The sequence below is a fragment of the Peromyscus maniculatus genome, chromosome 4 (assembly GCF_049852395.1).
Source record: "Peromyscus maniculatus bairdii isolate BWxNUB_F1_BW_parent chromosome 4, HU_Pman_BW_mat_3.1, whole genome shotgun sequence".
Taxonomy (NCBI): Eukaryota; Metazoa; Chordata; class Mammalia; order Rodentia; family Cricetidae; genus Peromyscus; species Peromyscus maniculatus.
In genome coordinates this window covers 100,365,570-100,387,330 of record NC_134855.1, presented here as the reverse complement: position 1 = coordinate 100,387,330, position 21,761 = coordinate 100,365,570, and the positions used below count along the sequence as shown (strand labels likewise).

The 21,761-nt window shown below is 43.5% G+C and overlaps 1 protein-coding gene across 2 annotated transcripts; it reads left to right on the top strand.

The window, feature by feature from the left end:
• The first annotated feature begins 930 nt into the window (after window positions 1-930).
• Gatm (glycine amidinotransferase) lies at window positions 931-18,717 on the top strand. Of its 2 annotated transcripts, XM_006981392.4 has the most exons (9): window positions 931-1,146; window positions 2,334-2,552; window positions 8,773-8,968; window positions 9,850-10,040; window positions 11,914-12,051; window positions 12,194-12,358; window positions 14,386-14,449; window positions 15,158-15,274; window positions 17,668-18,717. In XM_006981392.4, exons 1-9 carry the CDS (start codon window positions 1,078-1,080, stop codon window positions 17,778-17,780), a joined length of 1,272 nt encoding a protein of 423 aa, XP_006981454.1. In that variant the 5' UTR covers window positions 931-1,077; the 3' UTR covers window positions 17,781-18,717. The 2 variants fall into 2 exon arrangements, with proteins under 2 accessions (XP_006981454.1, XP_076426624.1); XM_076570509.1 differs by lacking the exons at window positions 14,386-14,449; window positions 15,158-15,274; window positions 17,668-18,717 and adding an exon at window positions 12,654-12,784 and having other exon boundaries at window positions 989-1,146; window positions 12,194-12,428.
• The last annotated feature ends 3,044 nt before the right edge of the window (window positions 18,718-21,761 follow it).

Below are 21,761 nucleotides of genomic sequence, written 5' to 3'. Positions count from 1 at the left end.
AGGAACCTTCATTAGAAAGGTCAACAGTTGCGAATCCAAGCCACACAGCCTTTTAGGACCAGAGCTAAGATAGGAACCTTGACTCGCTGGCTCCTTCGACTGCACCAGGATCTTGGGGCCTCTCCGTTGATAAGAGTATTACCTCATAGCCATACAACTCTTAGAGCTGCCCACACTTTACCTGCACCATCTATTTGGTCCCTGGTTAGCTCGTGGACCAGGGGAAATCAATGCAACTGTTCTCGGTTTCCAGAAGAGACCACAAAGAAGCCGGTAATCACAGAATGAAGGAGAATGGTGCGCTCGAGGCTGGACTGAGCTACACAGCCAGACTCTAAAGCACAGAAGAGCGTTTTTAAAAATCACAAGGAGATTTACTCAAAGCGTTTGTCTCTTCCGTTAAGAAGCGACGTGTCTATTAGAGTTCTCTACTTTTAGTTCTCCAAACCCGGGTAAGACGGCGCTGCAAGGAAACAATGCAATCAAGCACAGTTTCGAAAGAAATCTTTTAAAGACGTGCTTCGGAAGGGAAAGCTATCCGCAGCCCTCCTTTATTTCTGACTTAATGTCTGTCTGTTTTCAAGGCTGAGTTTGCGCCTAGCCAAACCCCACTGAAAGGGCCAGTGTTCTAAAGACCACCCCACAGACGCGGATCGCAAACCTAGGAAGCTAACACAGGATCGTTTCACTCGGTGTCACCTTGGGTTCTGAGTCAGTGCACAAACCCGAATTTAAGCTCAAGACTGTCCTTGGCCTTTGCAAATTCAGGTTGCAAAAAAAAAATGGACTTCCAACTAGATAGAGGAACGGACCACATGGACGAGGAGGCATCGGGCAGCCTCCCTGTGAGGCTTCGCGGCGCTCCCTTGAGCCAGTACCGGACGGACGGACGCAAGAGCTAAAAAAGGGCAAGCCGAGGGGACGTGACCCGCGGGCGCTGAGGCCACCTGTTCCCGGCAGCCAATAGGCCGGGCCCAGGGCGCGGCTACAAAAGGAGCGCGCGCGGCCGCAGGCTGGGAGCTGGCGCGAGGGCGGTGGCTGGGACCTTGTGCACGCGGAGCAGCCAGGACCTGAGCGATGCTGAGGGTGCGGTGTCTGCGCGGCGGCAGCCGAGGCGCCGAGGCGGTGCACTACATCGGTTCTCGGGTGCGTTCCTCCGCGGCCTCGGGACCTCTGCGCGACTCAGGGTGGGGACCCAGAGGGGGACTGCACTCCCCAGTAAGACCGTGGCGTGGTCTGGGTTCGGCTGCCCGCGAAGGCGCTTTTTCTGGGAAGATGCAAGTGGGTGGGTGGATGGAGTTGCTGACTCCAGTTGTAACATGGATTCCCTGGGCTTACAGGGGAGTTGGAATGAGTCTATCTTGTTCCCCACCTGCCGCTCCGTCCTGCCCTCTGCTTCCCTAGTTTGTCGCGCATGCCTGCAGACTCTCCCTAGCTCCTCAACAGGAATAGCTTTGGCAGATGAGGTCTGCCAGCAGCTGGTTCCTGAACAGCTGTCACTCGCCCTCTTGCTGTGGGTCTCCACCCTTGGGGTCCCTCCAGCCCCCTTCTGGAGGAATTTTAACAGCCTGATTGAGATTAGGGGGCGGGGTGAGGCTGGCGCAGGGGAGGAGGTGAGGGAATCTACCCGCTCTAGGTTACCTAGGCCTGTATTTTTAAAAGACGTTTTGACATGCTTAGATCAACTTTTAAGTTTAAATTCTGTGCCTGTCTGGGTTGGTCCTTATGGTAGGTAGCTAGGGAACCATGGACCATCTGTAATTTGGTGCAGTTTCGACAGTTGGTCACTCTCCGATTTGAAATGCTAAAGAATGTGAAGTATATGTCAGAGACTTAAAAAAAAAATAGGTTGAGCTGCTTATTCTGAAAGATAAGATCTTTTCAAATGATTCCATGTTATTTTCTGTAAAAAGAGCCTAATTTTAGTAACCTACCAGACCAAGGAAGGAAGACTTCCTCCCCCAGTCCGACACAGCAAGGCACTTACTTAGGGAAGAGAATGACCTGTCTTCTGTGAAAGTTTCTGAAAGCTTGTTTGTATTATTCTGAAATGCAAATGGGGGATTTGGTAGCCAGGAACCAGATCTTCCCAGAGGTTTTAAAAAGTTACAGCTTTTAACATAAACAAACAAAAGCAAAATCTATAATCAACAAAATCTATAATCACACAAAGAAAGTTGTGTGGCTTGTTTGTTTGTTTTAAGTAACCCACAACCCCTCCATTAACTAACATTTTGGTGTCTCCTAAAGTAGATGTCTGTCTGTGTTATCCTGGGTGCTCAGACTTTAACCCCACCTTGTTTGAGTTTTTTTGTTTGTTTTTGTTTCTTAAGCTTGGAGGATCCTTGACAGGATGGGTGCAGCGAACTTTCCAGAGCACCCAGGCAGCTACAGCTTCCTCCCGGAATTCCTTTGCGGCTGAAGACAAGGCCACCGATCCTCTGCCCAAGAACTGCCCCGTCTCCTCTTACAACGAATGGGACCCTTTAGAGGAAGTGATAGTGGGCAGAGCAGAAAATGCCTGTGTCCCACCATTCACGGTGGAGGTGAAGGTAAGCAAGAGTTTTCCAGCGGGTTCTCTCCTCAGCATCTGCAGCCTGATTCTGCTCCCGCCCTCTTCTGCATCGGCTTTCCCCTCAGTGGGGCAGGGGAGTCATTTTAAGTAATTGTGCTTGATACCTCCAGTATTTGGTAATATTTACACATTGCTTCCTTCTTGAAACGCCTCTGGGAGTGGAAGAGAACTTTCCTGGGAGGTTATTCTTTGGGTATTCCTCCATATCTCCCTTCACAACTTGTGAACCTGTTGTTGCACTTTCCTCCTTCCGGCCTCCTTCCCTCCAGTCCAGACCCCTCCCCCATGCGCCACCCAGCCTAGGTCTACACTGTGGACTCCATGGTGGATACTGCCACAGTGTATCAGCTGGAGTTCCCGTTGCGGGACATCTTTAAGCCAGAATCTTCATTTCTTCCTTTTAATTTTTTTGGCAGTTTCGCTTAATCAGATCAAAACACCAGCCATCTTTGATTTCTCCTACAGTCACATCCCCCACGTGCAGCCTTTTTGTCAAAAGGAATCTCGCCCCACGCTTCGGTCTCTGCCCTAGGTCCGGAGTTCATCTTCGCCTGGACCGTTACTGTTAGCTCCCCACTGCCTCCCCCTCACTGCCCTCCCCAGACCGTATCCCAGCCACCATTGGAGAGACTTGTTCTGAAGCCAGACTCGATCATGTGACTGATTGTGCTCCCACAATTCCTCTGCTTTACTAACACCCTCCTTCCATTACCGAGAAGAAAGCCCTCACCGTATCAGGTTTCTCCACAAGCTGGTTCTTTGCACTCCAGGACTCCCAGTTCCCGTGTTACCGCATCTTAGTGGTGTGTTAAGTCTGGCAAGTTAGCAGGTACTTATTTCTGTTCAAGTTGTTTTCTCCTCTAGTACTCTCGCTGGAGATTTAGCAGACCTGAACAAACACACAAGGACCAATAAGAACCATGCCTTTGCTCCCACCCAAGTGTCTCTCACTCATTTCCCTGCACCCACTTCTGCCACTACCCAGCTCTAACGTGTCTTTCCCAATACCTTCCAGAGTCTCCTAGCAATAAATAATATCTTCCCTTTAAAAACTAAACTCCTAATATTCACTTGCAATATTCTTATGGCCAGGGTCCTTATGGGCTAGTGTTCAGATGAAGTGTTCTATCAGGGTTCCTTCCATTTTGTAGGCAGTGCCTAAGATCTTGTTAATCGTGAGTTATAAATACATCTCAGAGTGTACATGAGGTCTTCCTAGATACCTACATTTTTATCTGTCCCGCAGAGTGGGTAAGTAAGTCTGTAACAGTGCCTCTATCGCCAGAAATACATCGACATAAAGGAGCTTCATTTCCGTTTGGAGAGTTATGATGTATACCTTAACGCAGGTTCTAAGTCTCTTGTGCCACCCAGCTGGCAAGGCAGCTGAAGTGCGAGGATCGCTAAGGGAAGAGCTGTGCCAAGCATTGGGTAGTTGTGAAGCATTCTGAAGGAAGTCCTTCTTGGGTGAGACCTGGCAGACACAGCAATGGTTTCTTCCTATTGTTCTGAATACGCCTTTGGTTCTGATAACTGAAATTTGATAAGCAGATTAATTTATATGCTATCCTCACATTTTACAATAAAGAAGACATGGTCTTTCAAAGTCTTTTTTAAAAATATAAAATAAAAAGAAGAAGTATCCCTACACATTTTGATTGGGACAATTCAAAGTCAGGTAATAGTTTATCATTTAATCTGTCTTTAAAATTATTGACCATTATACATTCATAAGATTTGACCTTAAATGTTTTCCATTTATAGGTATCTGTGTGTGTGTGTGTGTGTGTGTGTGTGTGTGTGTGTGTGTGTGTGTACATGCCTGTGCACATGCCTGTGCACGTACTTGTGGAGGCCAGAAGAGGGTGTCAGATCCCCTGGAGCTAAAGTTACAGGTAGTTCTAAGCTGCCAGACGTGGGTGCTGGGAACCGAACTCAGGTTCTGTGGAAGAACAGCAAGTGCTCTTGACCTCCAAACCCTCCTTCCAGCCCCAGTACCGCATGACCTTACGGAATCAGCATTCCCAGACGTCATTTGAAGTGCCTTGTCACTTGACTTAGGACTTCAGACTTTGTAGCTTAGCACACTTGTGGAACTAACACCACTGAAGTCCGGAGGCTGGCGTTGAATTAGTGACTTGATAAAAGTTGGAAACTAGCCTTGTCAGCTGCTTGACCTGCAAAATTCCTATGAAGTTTGCCAACAGGATTAAGCTTGAAGGTATAAAATTATATATTGAAGAGCCCCAAATATGGAGAGTACAAGTCATAGTTTTTATGGACCCAGTTTGTCAGTTACAGCACAAAAGTATGCTGGGAGAACATAAGCTGTAGATACCAATAGCATTAGCCATATTGATTTCATTCATTTTTCTGGTTGCTCCTATCTTATGTGATAGACTAAGCTAGGTATTAAGGGAAAAGAAAGGAAACAGAAGATATATACATCCTCTAGAAGGGAGGTAGAAAGACAGACAGATGAGTCTCATGAGGCCTAAGCTAGCCTTAAACTTGCTGTGCATCCAAAGATGACCCTGAACTCCTGATCCCCCAGCCTCTACCTCCAATGCTAGGGTGATGTGTGCCACTAGACCCAGGAACACAGATAGATTACTTAAGAACGATAAGAGCCTGGCAGTAGTGGTGCACGCCTTCGATCCCAGCACTCTGGAGGCAGAGGCAGGAGGATCTCTGTGAGTTCCAGGACAGCCAGCGCTACACAGTGAAACCCTGTTTTGAGAGAGAGAGGGGGGGGGGAGAAAGGAAGGAAGGAAGGAAGGAAGGAAGGAAGGAAGGAAGGAAGGAAGGAAGGAAGGAAGGAAGGAAGGAAATAATGCCTGGGTTTTGTGGCACATGTCTATGTTAGCACTCAGGACATTGATTGAATCAGGAGGATCTTGAGTTCAAGACCAGCCTAGCCCACATAGCAAAACCCTGTTTCAAAAAGAAAAGAATGATAAATAATGTAGTAGAGTGGCACTAGGTGAATAGAGTTTAAAATATTTTACAAGGCATACATGTTGGAAATTTTTTTAAAGAACAAGAAACACATCGGTCAGAAAGCACTATTTCAAAACCTTAATGGCTTTTTTTAAAACATAGTAAATATGTTTTTGTCTTAGTTTTAATAAGGCCATTGATAGAGGACTTCAAAAAATATTATTAATTAAGGTTAAGTAATATAAGTATATTGCCAGATTAACAAAAAGTTTGTCTATTGGTATTTCTTAGAGGGTTTTTCAAAGAGAGTGTTTGAAAATTATTGTCGCAGACAGACTCTGCAGAGAGGGTTTGAGGATGTGGGGGCTACAAAGTTTCCAGGAATGCAGCTCCATCTCTGCCATAGGTTATTAAAGACATCCCGTGCTACAGTAGAGTGCTCATTGTCTGGAAAATGCTTGGTAAATGATTGCTAACTCATTTACCAAGGTTATAAAGGAAGTGTAAACAACGTCTAAATCTTTCTTAGAAAATGTAATTTGCCCTGATCATTTGGACTTTGCCCAATGTTTGCCAGATTATAAACTGCAGAAACATTTGTTCAAACAAATTTTTTCTCCCAGAATAGTTGACTTAGTATTTCATATCAAAGCAAGGCTCGCTCTGAACAGATACTTGATGCTAGATGCTTTGGCGTGCGTCTGGCAGGATGACCTGACGGTGTCTGCCGTCACTCAGCGTTGAATTGTCAAAGGCTTCTTGTCCCTTAGAGGACTGTAGGAGATGTGCCTGGCATAAGAAGATGGGCGTGGTGAATGGATGGGGAGTAGTACCAGGATGTGTCAGAGAGGAAAATAAAGAGTCATTCTCCTCTGGTTCTAGCTGCGGCTGATTAAATGCCTATGAGTAGAGGACCCCCTGTTGTTTGGTTTGCCCGTAGTTTGTTTTTGCTGAGAGGGGATTAGCCATCAAAACATTCCAATGTTTCATGCTGATGACGTCTTTTCCTGGGTTAGAAGTTGAGCCTGCTATTTGTTCATAGATCTTCCAAAGTCAAGTTAATCAGAACAGGGACAAGCAAACTTGTTTTCTGCAGAGGGGCAGACGGTAGATGATCCCAGCTTTGCAGAGAGCAGAAGTCTACTTGCAGCTTCTTAATTCTCAGCCCTGCCGCTGTAATGGGAAAGCCACCCCAGGCACCACGTCACAAAATTAGCGTGGTGAGGCCCCTTAAGTGTTTGTTTATAAAAATAAACAGCCTGGCTGGATTTGGCCTGGGGACCTTAGTTTACCAACAACTCAGCTTTCAGAGCTTAATTAGCTAGCATCCTTCATGTCTTTGAAAGCTTTGTTTTTCAGCTTGTTCTGTGTCAGATGAAGGTAAATGTGGAAGCAGAGACATAAACCTAGGGGAAAATGTCTTTGACATAGACATATCATCCAGTCCTGATGAGCAAAACTATTAGAAACACCAAGTGTGGCGGCACACACCTTTACTCTCAACACCTGGCAGGGGCAAGCAGATCTCTGTGAGATCAAGGCCAGCCTGGTCTCCATAGTGAATTCCAGGCCAGTCAGGGCTGTGTGAGAGACCCTGTCTCAAAACAAACCAAAACAAAAAACCTTTAAGCACTAGAACCATAATAAGTAATCCTAGTGTTCGAAGGCTTTATATATCAAGGTGAAAATGTTCAAACGTATAGAATGCAGTAGCCAAGCCACTGACTCTATCTGGAACACTGTCCAGTCAGAGGACTGACGTTTTTGTCCTGTTTAATCAGGTAGGAGGTGAGTACACAACCTCTCTGAACCTGGTCCTTGCATGTGAAAAGGCCATGTGTTTGAGCACCTTGTCTCTTGGGTAGGGTTGCCAAGTGCTATGGATATCTAGCTAAACTAAGTGTATTCCAATGCACTGGAGGCTTTAATCCATCTTTGCCCCTTCTTTTTAATACTTACTACTATCTATGAATGTCATATTTGAGGTAGAAACCTTATGTATAAGACATGATTAGAACCAGTAGTTGGTTGTCAACCAGTGATACAAAAAAAAAAAAAAAAAAAAAAAAAACTTGAAAATAATATCTGTGTTGAATGTGTTTTTCAACTAAAAAATGTTAAAATGTTGCATGACTTTGCCAGTGTTGAGAAGTTCTAAGAGTTTTTCCCAGGGTCTGGATTCTCTGCTTCATCTGTCTGGGTAATTGTAATATACAGCATGCACATGACCAGTGTGCATGGTTTAAACTGACTGATAACTTAGATGCATGCCAAACAATCTTAACATAGACTCTTTCAATTTTTATGTTTTGCACCTCACCTTTGGAAAGTGTTTACACACTTAGCTTCTGGAATAGTGAAACTGGGTGAACTTGCATTCCAGATTACCTTTCTTCCAAAGGGGCCCAGAATGATGTGAGGTTGAATTCAAGAGAGGTGGGGGATGTTGGGTGTGAGACACACCGACAGACTAGCTCCAAAGCCCGGCTTGCACCACTGCACAGTGTTGTTAAGTGCAAATTCGGTCCAGTGGGAAAGTGAGCCATGTGTGTTAAGACATGTCAAACATTTGCGAACATAATCTTCACACAGTTAAAAAATATCTATTTTGTCCCATAAAAAAATCTCTTGAAGTGCAGCTTTCCCATAAGAACTCGGGAGTTTGTGGATAGTTTAGGGTCTTGGCTTAGTGTAGAAGTTTTTATCCTTTGTTTTGTTTGTCTGCTCGTTCCATCTCACTGAGACTCTCTAACAGGGGTGTCTGTGTGCTGTTTTGTCTGTGAAGCATGGCCAGGAAGATTCCAAGCCTGTATTGGGAACCCACAAGCTGTTAGGGGTTGGGCATGAGATCTGAGGCGGAAGGATCAAAGACCTCAAGATAATTTAGGGCTGGAGAAAGATGCTCAGTGGTTAAGAGTACTTCCTGCTCTTCCAGAGGACCCTGATTTAGTCCAACACCAATGTCTGGCACAGCTCATAACTGACTGTAACGCCAGCTCCAGGAAATTCATTACACACACACACAAATCTTTAAAAATATATAGCAAGATGACTTAGAGATCTTCATTCAACAAATCCTGGGTGTCTGTGTAGAGGCTGGTGTGCTCTGTGCTGGGGATGAGCTCTGAACAAGATCTGTTTGCAGTCTGGGTCTGGGTCCCTCTCACAACATACAAATAGCTGTTCACAGCTTATGAACCTACCTTGAGCTGCGTTATTCTCCTGTAATGCTTTCATTTACTTCCTTCTGCTTCTAGGCTAACACCTATGAAAAGTACTGGCCATTTTACCAGAAAAATGGAGGTCTTTATTTTCCCAAAGACCATTTGAAAAAGGCTGTGGCTGAAGTTGAAGAAATGTGCAATATTTTAAAAATGGAAGGCGTGACGGTGAAGCGACCTGACCCCATTGACTGGTCACTGAAGTATAAGACTCCTGATTTTGAGTCTACAGGTAAGTGCCGTCAAGAGAGTAATCTGAAGAGCCTTGGTTCTCCATTTCCTTCTTGAATATGTAAGGAGAATGCTCTTAGAATTTCTTAACAATCCTGTTTTACTTGCTAATCCTTCCAAACTGTAGAGATTATTGAGGAAGTGTCCGATTCGTTTTGATATAGTTGAGGTGTCCACATTCTAAACATTATAGACATTTTACATAAGAACCGTGAACTGTCCTTAGTTTTCCTTAATGACGGAAATTAGAAGGGAAAGGGGGGCTGGAGAGACGACTCAGCAGTTCAGAGCCAGCACACCTCCTGCAGAGCACCTGGGGGTCCAGCGTTCCCAGCACCCACATCAGGCTGCTCATGACAGCTTGTAACTCCAGCCCCAGGGGATCTGGCACCCTCTTCTGGTGCACATAGTCCCACACCGACACATGTACACACGTTTCAGTTTTTTTAGGGGGAGAATGGAAACATTCCCTTTTCTAAACTGCTATTACTTCACAAGTGCTCTTGTGTTTGGGTTCTAGAATTTGTTTTTCCAGAATGATCTTAGCCTGGTTCTTACCATGTGATCCTATCCATTACGAGCTCTGTTTCTGTATCTTTAAAAAAAAAAAAAAATGAACCTGCAAGTAAGTAGAGAAGGCTTGATGGTTCAAAACCTCTCTCACTTTTTCCTTTCCATTTTTGGCTTGATAGCAACACTCAACAGGGAATTCTTGTTAACAATCTGTTCTAGTGTGTATCATTCCTCTTTCCCTGTTTTATATAATTATGTAGACAAACAGGTTTTTAGTAAACTTTTTCTATGAATAGGTGATGTTACACATACTTTAATGTCTTGGAAATTTGCATCACTGAGGTGGCCATGGAACTTTTGGTCCGATAGGTTTATACAGTGCGATGCCCCGAGACATCCTGATGGTTGTGGGAAATGAGATTATTGAGGCTCCCATGGCATGGCGCTCACGCTTCTTTGAGTACAGAGCATACAGGTCACTTATCAAAGACTACTTCCACCGTGGCGCCAAGTGGACAACGGCACCCAAGCCCACCATGGCTGATGAACTGTACGACAAGGTAGGTCCCCAGGCATAGACTGGCTTCTTAGTGACGTCAAAATAATCCACAAAGGGTAAGAACGGAAGTCGCTGATACTTTGCATATATTATGCATTTCCACTTAAAAAATTATTATATTTAGATGAAATTAGGAGTAACAACAACAATAATAGCTAATGTTTTACTGCTTACTCTGCACTGAGTCTGGGCTCAGGATATATCATCAATCATATTTATTCTTATACGAAGACTCTAGAAAGAGCCGGTGATGGTGGCGCACGCCTTTAATCCCAGCACTGGAGAGGCAGAAGCAGGTGGATCTCTGAGTTCAAGGGCAGCCTAGTCTACAAAGTGAGTTCCAGGACAGCCAGGACTGTTACACAGAGAAACTCTGTCTTGAAACAAAACAAAACAACTTTAGAAGGGAGTGATATAATGGTATCATTTTCATCACAGGGAGCAAAACTTGTCCTAAGGACACATTGCTACTCACTGCTGGAGCCACAACTCTTTAGGCTGAAGCCACAACTCTTTAGGCTGAAGTCTTTCTCCTGTTCCAGCAGAAGAATCTGGTGTCTAGGCCAGATTCACAGTGAGGTGAAATGGGTAGCCATTTCCTGCCTCCAGGTCCTGCTTCCATGAATTTAACCAACTGTAAATCAATACTGTTTTTGATAATTGTCCTGCCCTCTCATTCAATAACAATATGGCATAATGGTTGTTCATGTAACATTTGGGTTGGACTGAGGATTATAATTAGCCTAGAGAGGTTTTCAAGGATGCAGGAGACATGCATAACTCCTATGCAAACACTGTCTAAGCTTATGCAGTGGACTTGAACATCCATAGATTTTAGTATTTATGGAGTACTAGAACCCATCCCCCTCACAAATACAAGGGATATATGTCTTTATTAAGGTAACTATTATTCATAGAAAAATCACATAGAAATAATTTTAAAATGAAAAACTATTCTAGGGATTTAAAGGCAGAAATGAAAAATAAGTCCAGCACATCCAAAATTGGCAGGGAGAAACACGGCATCTCATTTTAGGGTACGAATTGGGCTCAGGACCAAATTCTTTCTCTAAAGGAGAAGGGTGACTTCATCCCACTGGCTTCCGTATTGTAATTAGCTACATACATGTGTATGTGTGTCATGGATTGTATTCAGAATCAGTTGCCACCCTGTACCACTTGTTTCTAAGTGTCAGGAAGTTACTCTCATGCCTAGATTTTCATTTTGTTGTTGTGCTGGTGCTTTTGTTGTTTTGATTTGCCTATATTACTTTTCTGTTTGCTACGACAAGGTACTTGAGGGAAAGAATCTAAGTGAGAAAGGACTTGGTTTAGCTCATCGTTTGGATTTCATTGGCTGGCCGCACCCACATGCTTTGGCTAAACAGTGTGTTGACAGAAGCATGCAAGAGATGTTTTGACTACTTGGCAGACCAAAAAGAGAAAGGGGGTTCAGGAAGAGACCAGAGCAAGACAGAGCCCCTAAGGACACACCCCCAGTGACCCACCTTCTCCCAGCGAGGCCCCCACCTCCCAACTTTCACCATCTCTCAATAATGCGATCCGATGACCCCACTAAGGCATGAATCCATTGATTAGGCTACAGCCCTTCATAACCTTTTTTTTTTTTTTCCTGGAAATAACAAAGGGATGTGCTTCACTAATCCCATAGGCTTTCCTTCATCCAACCAGATTGACAGTCAGAATTGATCATCACAGACTGACATCTTTCCTATGGGTGTTTCAATCTAGAGTTGAATTGGAGTGTTTCAGGAAATGGTGGTATCTGACTAATTTTTAAAATCATGTATATCCTTGTAAGTTAGTTCCTTAATAAATAAATGCATTGTGTGTGTTCATTCTGTTCCAACTAGGATTATCCCATCCATTCTGTGGAAGACAGACACAAATTGGCCTCTCAGGGAAAGTTTGTGACGACTGAGTTCGAGCCGTGCTTTGACGCTGCTGACTTCATTCGAGCTGGAAGAGATATTTTTGCACAGAGAAGCCAGGTTGCTAACAGCTGGCTCTGAAGGCTCAGACTACATACATTATTGCATTCTTTATTCCTAAATTTAAAAACTTAAAGTCCCACATACTTTTCATTTTCCAAACTTAGAATGGAATATTTTTTAAGATTGTTTTTATTTTCAGGTTACAAACTACCTGGGCATCGAGTGGATGCGTAGGCATCTTGCTCCAGACTACAGAGTACATACCATCTCTTTCAAGGACCCCAACCCAATGCATATTGACGCCACCTTCAACATCATTGGACCTGGTCTTGTGCTCTCCAACCCTGACAGACCATGTCATCAGGTAGGAGAGTTCCTAGGACACCAGAAAAGCTATCGAGCCTAGCATCTGTATTTTAAACAATAAATAGAACCTTGGTGCCGGGCGTTGGTGGTGCACGCCTTTAATCCCAGCACTCGGGAGGCAGAGCCAGGCGGATCTCTGTGAGTTCGAGGCCAGCCTGGGCTACCGAGTGAGCTCCAGGAAAGGCGCAAAGCTACACAGAGAAACCCTGTCTCAAAAAACCAGAAAATAAATAAATAAATAAATAAATAAATAAATAAATAAATAAATAAATAAATAAATAAATAAATAGAACCTTGGCACCTTAAGCATTCTCATGATTCCCAGTGGTTCTAAATGTCAATTTTAGCAATGGCATGATTATCCAACACTGAGTTGCTTATGTATTTGCAAGAGTCTCAATGTGCAGAAATCTACACCATCATTGTGATGGTTAGTATAGGGTCATCAGACTTTGATTCTAGCTCTTTGCAGTTGCCAAAGCATCAAATTTGCATGTCTGACTATATTATCATTCAACTGTGATTTCCTTACCATTTTCAACAGGATTATAAGCAAGTGACTTCGGTGTGGCCAGAGCAATGCCACTGAGCAGTAGGTATCTTCCCCCTCAAGTGGGTCAGACTCCCTTCAGCCTGCCCACTTGGGGAGGAGCAATTTGCCAAGTTGGCCCTGCTCCCTACCTGCCGCTCACAGCCTCTTGTCTTCTACCTGCTGCCTCTCGGTCCAGCTGGGAAGTGAGTTATTTGCAAGGCTGCTGGACCCCTTTTTAAAAGTACTTTCATACCATGCACAGCTAGTTTCTAGCCCTTATTTTCATACCCAAGGACCAGGATGATCCATTTCACTTAATAGAGTGTGTTGATATATCGAGAGTGTGGTTGTATGTGGAGATGGCTGACTTGTAATGGATATCTAGTGGCAACTGTGGTGCTTTGAGACTACATCCCTGACATTTGTCCTTATTCATGGCCCTGCAAAATGATGGGAGTATGGAGCAGATAGGCTGTCAGATTGGCATTATCACAATGTTTGTTTTCACAACTAAACCGGAGATATTTAAATTTTTCTTAATGAGAATGTCTTGGGAAAGTATCTTTGGTATTTTAAATTTTGAAACCTGAAAAGCTTTAATAGTTCTGTTGCTTTCTAATGTCACTGGAAGCGAACACACACACACACACACACACACACATACACACACACACACACAATTAAGTTTGTTCTTTGACAACTTCAGACATACAATGCATTCTCTCTTCAACCCTCCCATCCCTCTCAACCCCACCCCTCCCTGCCAGTCCCTTTCTACGTTCATGACTTTTGGGTGGGTTTTGTGACCCATTTAGTTTGGCCAGGGCCATCTGTGTGACAGCTGGATTGAGATTATCCACTGGAGCCCAGCGGGATCACCACTGGATACAAAGTGAAGGCAATGACTCTATCAGTAGCCAATGGTTCACTGGGGAAGGGTAGGACCCCTGGGTCCCTCCTCCATCCATGTGTCACTGTCAACAGCCCATTCTTGTACAGACCCAGTACAGGTATCCACGGCTATTTAAAACTTTAAAAAAAAAATGTGATTTATTTATTTTAATTCTTATGTGCATTGGTGTTTTGCCTGCATGTATGTCTGTTGGATCCCCGGAAAATGGAGTTACAGACAGTTGTGAGTTGCCATGTGGATGCTGGGAATTGAACCTGGGTCCTCTGGAAGTGCAGCCAGTGCTCTTAACCTCTGAGCCATCTCTCCAGCCTACCAAATCATCAACTTTAAATTTTTTTTGTGTCCTCATTTTGTAAATGGAGATGGCTTGCCAAGAGAGCTGTTAATGATAAAGAGAGATGAGTGTCATAGCACATGCCTATAGTCCTAACTACTTGTGATGCTGAGGCAAGTGGAGTGTAATGCGAAGGCCAGCCTGGGCTACATGGCAGACCCCATCTTTAAAAACAAAATCACAACAACTGCCAGAAACCTAATGGCAAATGTGGATTTAAGTCTGTTGGGCTGCTTGATCTTACAGATTGATCTTTTCAAGAAAGCGGGATGGACCATTGTTACTCCTCCAACCCCAGTCATCCCTGATGGTATGTCTGCTTTTACGTCCTTTGTCACCAAGTATCTTCACCTGTAGAGAAAGCCAACTCTGGTCAAACTAGAGATGACATTTCCCCACTGAGCAGTAAAGTGATGGCTGACTCTAGAGTAAGACCAGGACAAGTGTTTGTGAGTTGTTCTTCTTGCATAGAAAATGAAAATGAGAAGACAGAATTTAAAATATCATATGAAGCAAGATACAACTTTCAAAATAAGACAGGATGAATTCCAAATGTCTGATGAATGTGCGTTGATTTGTAAGATTTGTAGATACATTATTCTACAATTAAAATGAGTTCTCAGAACTGGGGATGTAGTTCAGTGGTAGAGCGCTTGCCTGACTTGTTTAAGGCCCTGGGTTTGATCCCCAGTAGTAGAAAAACTAACTGAAAACACAAGCAGCGCAGATCAGGGTGGAACAGGCCAGTAAAGCCAGCACAGAGAAGGCTGAGGCAGGACAACTCTAAGTTCAGTGTCATTTTCTGTTGTAGAGAAAACTTGTCAGAAAGAAAAGGGGAACATAGGATAATAAAATAAGCTCTCACATGGGAACTAAAGCAGGAAGGGGACCAAGCTGTCACTTTAGTGCCCTTCCCTTGTAAGTCTTTGCTCTAGACAAAAAAAAAAAAAAAAAAAAAAAAAAAAAAAAAAAAAAAAAGATCAGACACGCATGCTTTGACTGTTGATGCTATTTTCAGATCATCCCCTCTGGATGTCATCCAAATGGCTTTCCATGAACGTCTTAATGCTAGATGAGAAGCGTGTTATGGTAGATGCCAATGAAGTCCCAATTCAAAAGATGTTTGAGAAGCTGGGTATGTATGATAAATGCATCACCACCTTGTCACATGTAAATGCTCACCACTAACGGAAGCAAAGACACGCATAGTCTAACATATGGTTTATTGAATTCAATTTCTGTTCCCTTAAGGTACCAAATTATTACCTTATAGTTGGCTAGTGGTTTCATTTCTAATAAGCATAGCCTTGTGAGTTCCTGGAACATCCATTGGCAATAGTTAATCAGTCTTCTGTAAGTCTGCTGGTTTCCTGGTGCCCATGTGTGGAGGGTCACCCACACTCAGAGGAGCTGCTTTGCCCTCTACAAAGAAGAAATTACTGAAGGTCCTTTAGAAGTAATTTAATGGTAATCTCATGCTTCAGAGGGCTTATAAGAACACAACTGGAAAAGTGACATGTGTATGCATTAAGAACAGTTAACATGGACAGATCCTGATCCCACTGCCAGGGGTCCCTCAAGCAAACCAAGTTACACAACTTTCTCCCGAATGCAGAGGGTCTAGTCCAGTCCCACGAGGGTTCCACAGCTGTTGGTCTAAAGTTCCTCAGTTCCTATGAGCTTGGCTCAGTTGTCTCTGTAGATTTCTCCATCATGATCTTGACCCTCCTTGCTCATAGAATCCCTCTTCCCTCTCTTCGACTGGACTCTCAGAGCTCGGCCTGGTGCTTGGCTGTGGATCTCTGCATCTGCTTCCATCAGTTACTGGGTGAAGGCTTTATGATGTCAGTTAAGGTAGTCACCAATCTGATTACAGGAGATGGCCAGTTCAGGCACCCTCTTGGCTACTGCTAGTAGTCTAATCTGAGATCATCATCCCTGGTGCATGAGCTGGCTTTCTGGATCCCATTACCTATGGTCGGACGCCTTGCTCACCCTTGATGCAGTGGGGAGGGGCTTGGTCCCTGCCTCACCTGAATGTACCAGGCTTTGCTGACTACCCATGGAAGGCCTTACCCTTTTGGAAGAGGGGATGGGAGGTGCATCAGGGGAGAGAGGTGGGAGGGTGGGAGTAGAGATGAGAGGGGGATCTGTGGTTGGTATGTAAAATGATTTTAAAAAAACTAACAGTTAAAATGGTTCTGAAATGTAATAAAGGATGCCAGTCAGTCATTCCACTCTTAAAGAATAGGATTAATTTTTACTTGGGCCTCAGTTTTCCTATCCTGACATTTAAATCACTGAAAGAAAGGATTTCATGTGAGTCGCAGGTACAGCTGATGTGTGAGCCGTTCTTAACACGTTGTGAATTCGGTAAGAGCCAGGCAACTTACTTGTCAAAATTAGGTTGTTAAGATTTTGTTCTACATTTCAGATATACTCCATAGAGGACTCTTTTCTTATTTGCCGCATCCATCCTTAATGTAGAATTGGTTTTAAAAAGATAGCTTGACAGTTTTGAACTGAGCAGAATCCAGTGATTGGACCCAAAATGCCAAGCCACTTTTTCCTTGGCCTTCATTCAGTAACAAAATTACTTGAGTTCAGCTTTTTCATCTGTTATGATTTTGTTGTTTCTCAAACTTAAACTAATGGAAAGCACCCAATAATCTGATTTGATAGTTTTGGTTTTGTAGTTAAAGTCTGTTTAGACAAGGAGAACTTATATTTCAAATAGCTACGATTCCCTCCAATTCAGGATGAGTATGCCATGACCAGACAGGACATGGATGCTTCTCATCCCTCATCTGCTTTGTGTTTCTGTTCAAACCCCACTCTTAGTCTTCAAAGCCCCACATAGGAGTGCCTCAGAGGAGTCTCCCTCCTGCCTCCTTGTCTTCCTCACCATACGGTGAACCCTGTAGTGACTGTAGCTCATCTGCCCCTCAAACGGAGGAGGAAAAAGAACAGATTACCGTGTCTAACGTAACGTATTCTTTCTGAGTGCTGTTAATAGAGTAGCCCATTCACAGTGTAGCCGTGTCCTTACAAATGGTGCCCCATGAAGCCAATTGTCTCATCCGCTCTGAAACCTGAATAACCATATGACCTAGATAGTAAACTACAGCTCTGATGCAGTTTTTCCTTGAGGTGGTCTAGCACAGTTAATCTGTAAAAGATGAACGTGCCCTTATTGTGCTTGTATAGAATTAACTTTTTAGTACTTAATTTTAGTGCTAGGTATATCTGTTCATCCAGGCTATTGATTTGTGAACAGTCAATAGAACAAAACTTGAGTCTGTAGACATTTTTTGTTGTTGTTGTTGTTGAAGATGTTATATCAGTAATGGGCTAGGTTAAATGAAATATAGTCTATGAAAACAAAATTAAAAAAGAAAAGACCATTGCAGACTGGATAGACCTGAGGGATTTGAACCTTTGTGTTCCTCCAGGTGTTTGGACTTACCCCCTGCTGGGATATCTTCATGTTAGTCCATCTAACGGACCTGTCTTTTTCTCTCAATGCAGGTATCAATACCATCAAGGTTAACATTCGAAACGCCAATTCCCTGGGGGGAGGCTTCCACTGCTGGACCTGTGACGTCCGGCGCCGAGGCACCCTTCAGTCCTACTTTGACTGAGCAGGCCTGGCCTCAGATACGCCTAAGAAGCGCAGCAGCAAGGCCCATTCTCTCGCTTTAATACATGCATGAACTGTAGTGCTTTGAACAATCACGTCTTTAACAGGGGTCCCAGGCCTGGGTTACTTTTCTTTGTCACAAGGAAGATGACTCTTAGTAGGTTTTCCTTTCTTCTCCTACAGTTCTTTACTGTTTGGCTTCAAGTATAAAAGCTGAGTAAATGTATCCCAAGGCAAAAATTAGTCACTTGAGTAACTTGGCCGCTAATATTTAACCATCTACCTCTGTTTTTAATTTTCTTTCCGAAAGGCAGCTTGAAATGTTGGTCTTAATGTTATTTTCCCCTCTTTTTGGTGAACTTGTGAATGTTGGTATCAGTTTGCTTTTTTTTTTTTTTTTTCTAAATGGGACAAAGACTTAGGGGAAAAAAATTACCCACAGATCCTAAGTAGAATCAGATATTTGTCTTTTTTTTTCTAAAAATCAAATTTGGGTAGTTTTTCTTTTTTTAATTTGTTTTTAAATAACCTAGACTATGCAAACACTGAGAAAGTGAAGTGAATTTTCCATGAACGCTTTTAACATTCTCGTGCCGACATTTGGTCCTAAGATCTCATCCTGTAGCTTACCTCATCTCAAGTGGGTTATTCTTGTCTTCTTTCTTCCTTCCCAAAAATTTACAGAAATGCTTAGTATAATAGGTATAACTCATAGTTCCTATCCCTAAATGTTGATGTTCCATATCTAACAGGTATTATGACATCTTTGGTAATCTAAGACTTGTTTACATATGTGCAAATTGTTTAAAGCATAGAGTTTTAAAGCATTTTTTAAAAACTAATGCAGGTTAAAAAAATGTGACATGAAGTCATTTTAATGTTGGATATTGTATATGTATTTTTATTCTAATAAACTTTTTGTTCCAGATTGGATTTTATTAGAGTTTGGCCTTTGTCTCATGACTTTAGTGTAAGTGACAAGAGTGTAGCTGTGGAATGAGTTCTTTGTGTGTGTGTGGGGCGGGGGGATGTGTGTGCTGTGTGGATAACTAGGGGCGGGGGGAATGTGTGTGCTGTGTGGATAACTAGGGGCGGGGGGAATGTGTGTGCTGTGTGGATAACTAGGGGCGGGGGAATGTGTGTGCTGTGTGGATAACTAGGGGCGGGGGAATGTGTGTGCTGTGTGGATAACTAGGGGTGGGGGGGATGTGTGTGCTGTGTGGATAACTAGGGGCGGGGGGATGTGTGTGCTGTGTGGATAACTGTTAGTTGAGGTATGCGAGTGCATTCTTGTGTGTGTGTGTGTGTGTGCGTGTGCATGTGTGTGTGCGCACGTGTGATGGTCAGAGGTCAACCTCAGGTGTCATTCTTCAGGTGTGATTGTTGAAACAGGGTCTCTTTTTGCACTGGCCTGGAGCTAAGTATACTAGTTGACTGGCCCAGTAAGTTCCAGGGATTCTCCCCACCCCACCCCCACCCCCGCCTCTCCAGCAGTGGGATTATGAGCATACACCACCACACCTGGCTTTTTTACTTGGATTCTGGGGATCAAATGCCTTCTCATGCTTCAACAAGTGCTTTACCAGCCGAGATTTCTCCTCAGCCCACTTTGGAGCAGAATTGTAGTTTTCTGAAATAATCAAGATATTCATCCCCAATTCAAACCTAATATCATATTCAAAAGTGCTTGACAAAGACTGATCACAGTCCTAGCACTTGGGAGGTAGAGGCAGGAGGATCAGGAGTTCTAGGTCAGCCTTAGCTGCATAGCCAGATCAAAGCCAGGCTGGGCTGCAGGAGACCTTGGCTTAGAAAAAGAAAGAAAAAAAAAAAAAAAAAAGGAAGGAAGAGGCCAAAACAGGAAAGAAGGAAGACAGGAAAGAAAGGCAATTAACAAAGTCAGAACTTGGCATATTCCTCACTTATACAAAGCTGTCTGCATGTTTCGTAAGCATGGGGCAGGGTGGGGTGTCAGTCCCGGGCCCCCAAAAGGAAAGGCATCTCAGTTCTGGAGTTGATGGACACTTTTCCTCACAAGAACATTGCAAAGGAGGTATACTTAGAAATGAGTCACAGCTTTCAGCCATTCCTGTAACCGCTTCGTGTCAGGTCACAGACACAGACGCGCTCGCTCTAAGAGTGCCAGTGTGACGCTTGAACTGGTGCTACTTGAGAATGACGCAGTTGTGTGGGTTGATGCGCACTGAAGCCACCACCCAGCCTCTGTAGTCAGACGCCCTCTATATTCAGTTCAGCATGACTTCCAGACCTCCACTCCTTAGCTGATGACATTCGTTTTTCATGGAGATATTAAAATAGAGACCAGCACGCGTTAGAGCCTCCAGCTTCGCCTCCGGTCTCCGCAGATACATGCTCACTGGTGCCGTGCGCTGCCCAGGGTTTCTCTCTCCTGGTCTTTACCAGCTGTTCTCAGGCAGTGGTTCTCAACCTTCCTCACGCTGCGCTGACCCTTCAATACAGGTCCTCATGTTGTATTGACCTCCAGCCGTAAAATTACTTCTTGCTGCTTCATAACTGTAACTTTGCTACTTTTATTAGTCACAATGTAAATATCTGTGTTTTCCCGTGGTCTTGGGTGACCCCTGTGAAAGGGTTGATTGAGGACCACTGTTCCAGAGAAAAATGTCAGGCTTCATCTCGGTGCTTGTACGTCACACGCCATGCTCTAGACGGGCGGTTTCTCTCATCACTATAGAAAATGTGGAGAACCTTCCCAACAAATCTAATCTGTACACTATCCTCTAATCATAATTTCTTTCTTCAGGAACTTGCTACACCAGCCAGTATCTTTCCTATAAGCCCAAGATTGCCAACCTGAGGTATATGTATGCTTTCCACCCCCAGAAAATAACAACCCCTTGTATCACAATCTAGACGTCTGATCCATTTCAAGGGCCCTTTCTGACAAAATGATTTGTTTTAGTTTGAAGGCTACCCGTGTCTTATAAATCCTAGAATCAAAATGTACACACAGACCCCACACATATGTAATAATTAGTTGATTTGGATTTAAACAGCTAGCTGGCCGACCCCAAAATTTCAGACAGTGGGGAATTGTGGTACATCCTTCTGGGGAGACTGAGGGAAAAAAAATCCTAAGTACAAGGCCACTTGGGGCTACATATTAGGATCGTGTAGTGTAAATAAATAAATAAATAAATAAATAAATAAATAAATAAAAATCTAACATAAACTTATATTTTTTAAAGTAACTTTATGGTTTATTTGGCTTTCTGACCTACAGCCATCTTTTCTTTATGGTGTATATGTGGTGAATGACTGAGAACTGTAATCCACCTATTGTTGCTCAAGTCAGGCAGATTTTCAGGCTAACTCTGTTCAAAGGGTATAATTTATTTGACCTATAGAATCTTTCATTTCCATTATTTCCATTTTCTTTTTCTTCCACACTTCTATCACTTTATTGAATTCTTTGGTCATATTATGTATTCACTTCCTTATTTCCTTCAGCTGTTTGTTCTCTTAGAATTCATCCAAGAGCTTGTTTGTATCTTCTTTGCTCTCTTTGAACACAGCTATAAGCATTCTTTTGAATTCTGTGTCTGGGATTTCATCTAAGTCGTTCCTTTGGAAGGCCATTACCATAGGACTGGTCATTTTTGAAGGTATCGTGTTGTCTCAGAGCTTCACGGTTATTTTGTATTTGCCTTGGGGCTTTGTGCCTCTGGTTTTAGTTTTTTGGTTGAAAATTTTTCAGTTACTTTTCCTTTCAAGGGAGTGTTTGCAGTCTTCAAAAGCTCCTAGGTTGTACTAGGGTTGAGGTGTCATTTTTTTCTCATCTAGACTCATGTTCAATCCCAGGTCCCCGGTACACCCCTGAGAGTACAGTTCTGTCTGTGACAAGTCACTGTCGCAGGGTAGACTCACTACTAAACTGTAGTAGCAGTGGGCAGGGATGACGGCTCCGTGATCACGAGCATCTGCCAGAGGGTTCCAGTTT

Bases quoted from the DNA above. Each gene is read 5' to 3' on its own strand.
- Gatm (XM_006981392.4), top strand. From the start codon at position 1,078: ATGCTGAGGGTGCGGTGTCTGCGCGGCGGCAGCCGAGGCGCCGAGGCG. The intron at 1,147-2,333 runs GTGCGTTCCTCC...TTGTTTCTTAAG, and splicing joins TGCACTACATCGGTTCTCGG to CTTGGAGGATCCTTGACAGG. The intron at 12,052-12,193 runs GTTGCTAACAGC...TTTTATTTTCAG, and splicing joins TTTTTGCACAGAGAAGCCAG to GTTACAAACTACCTGGGCAT.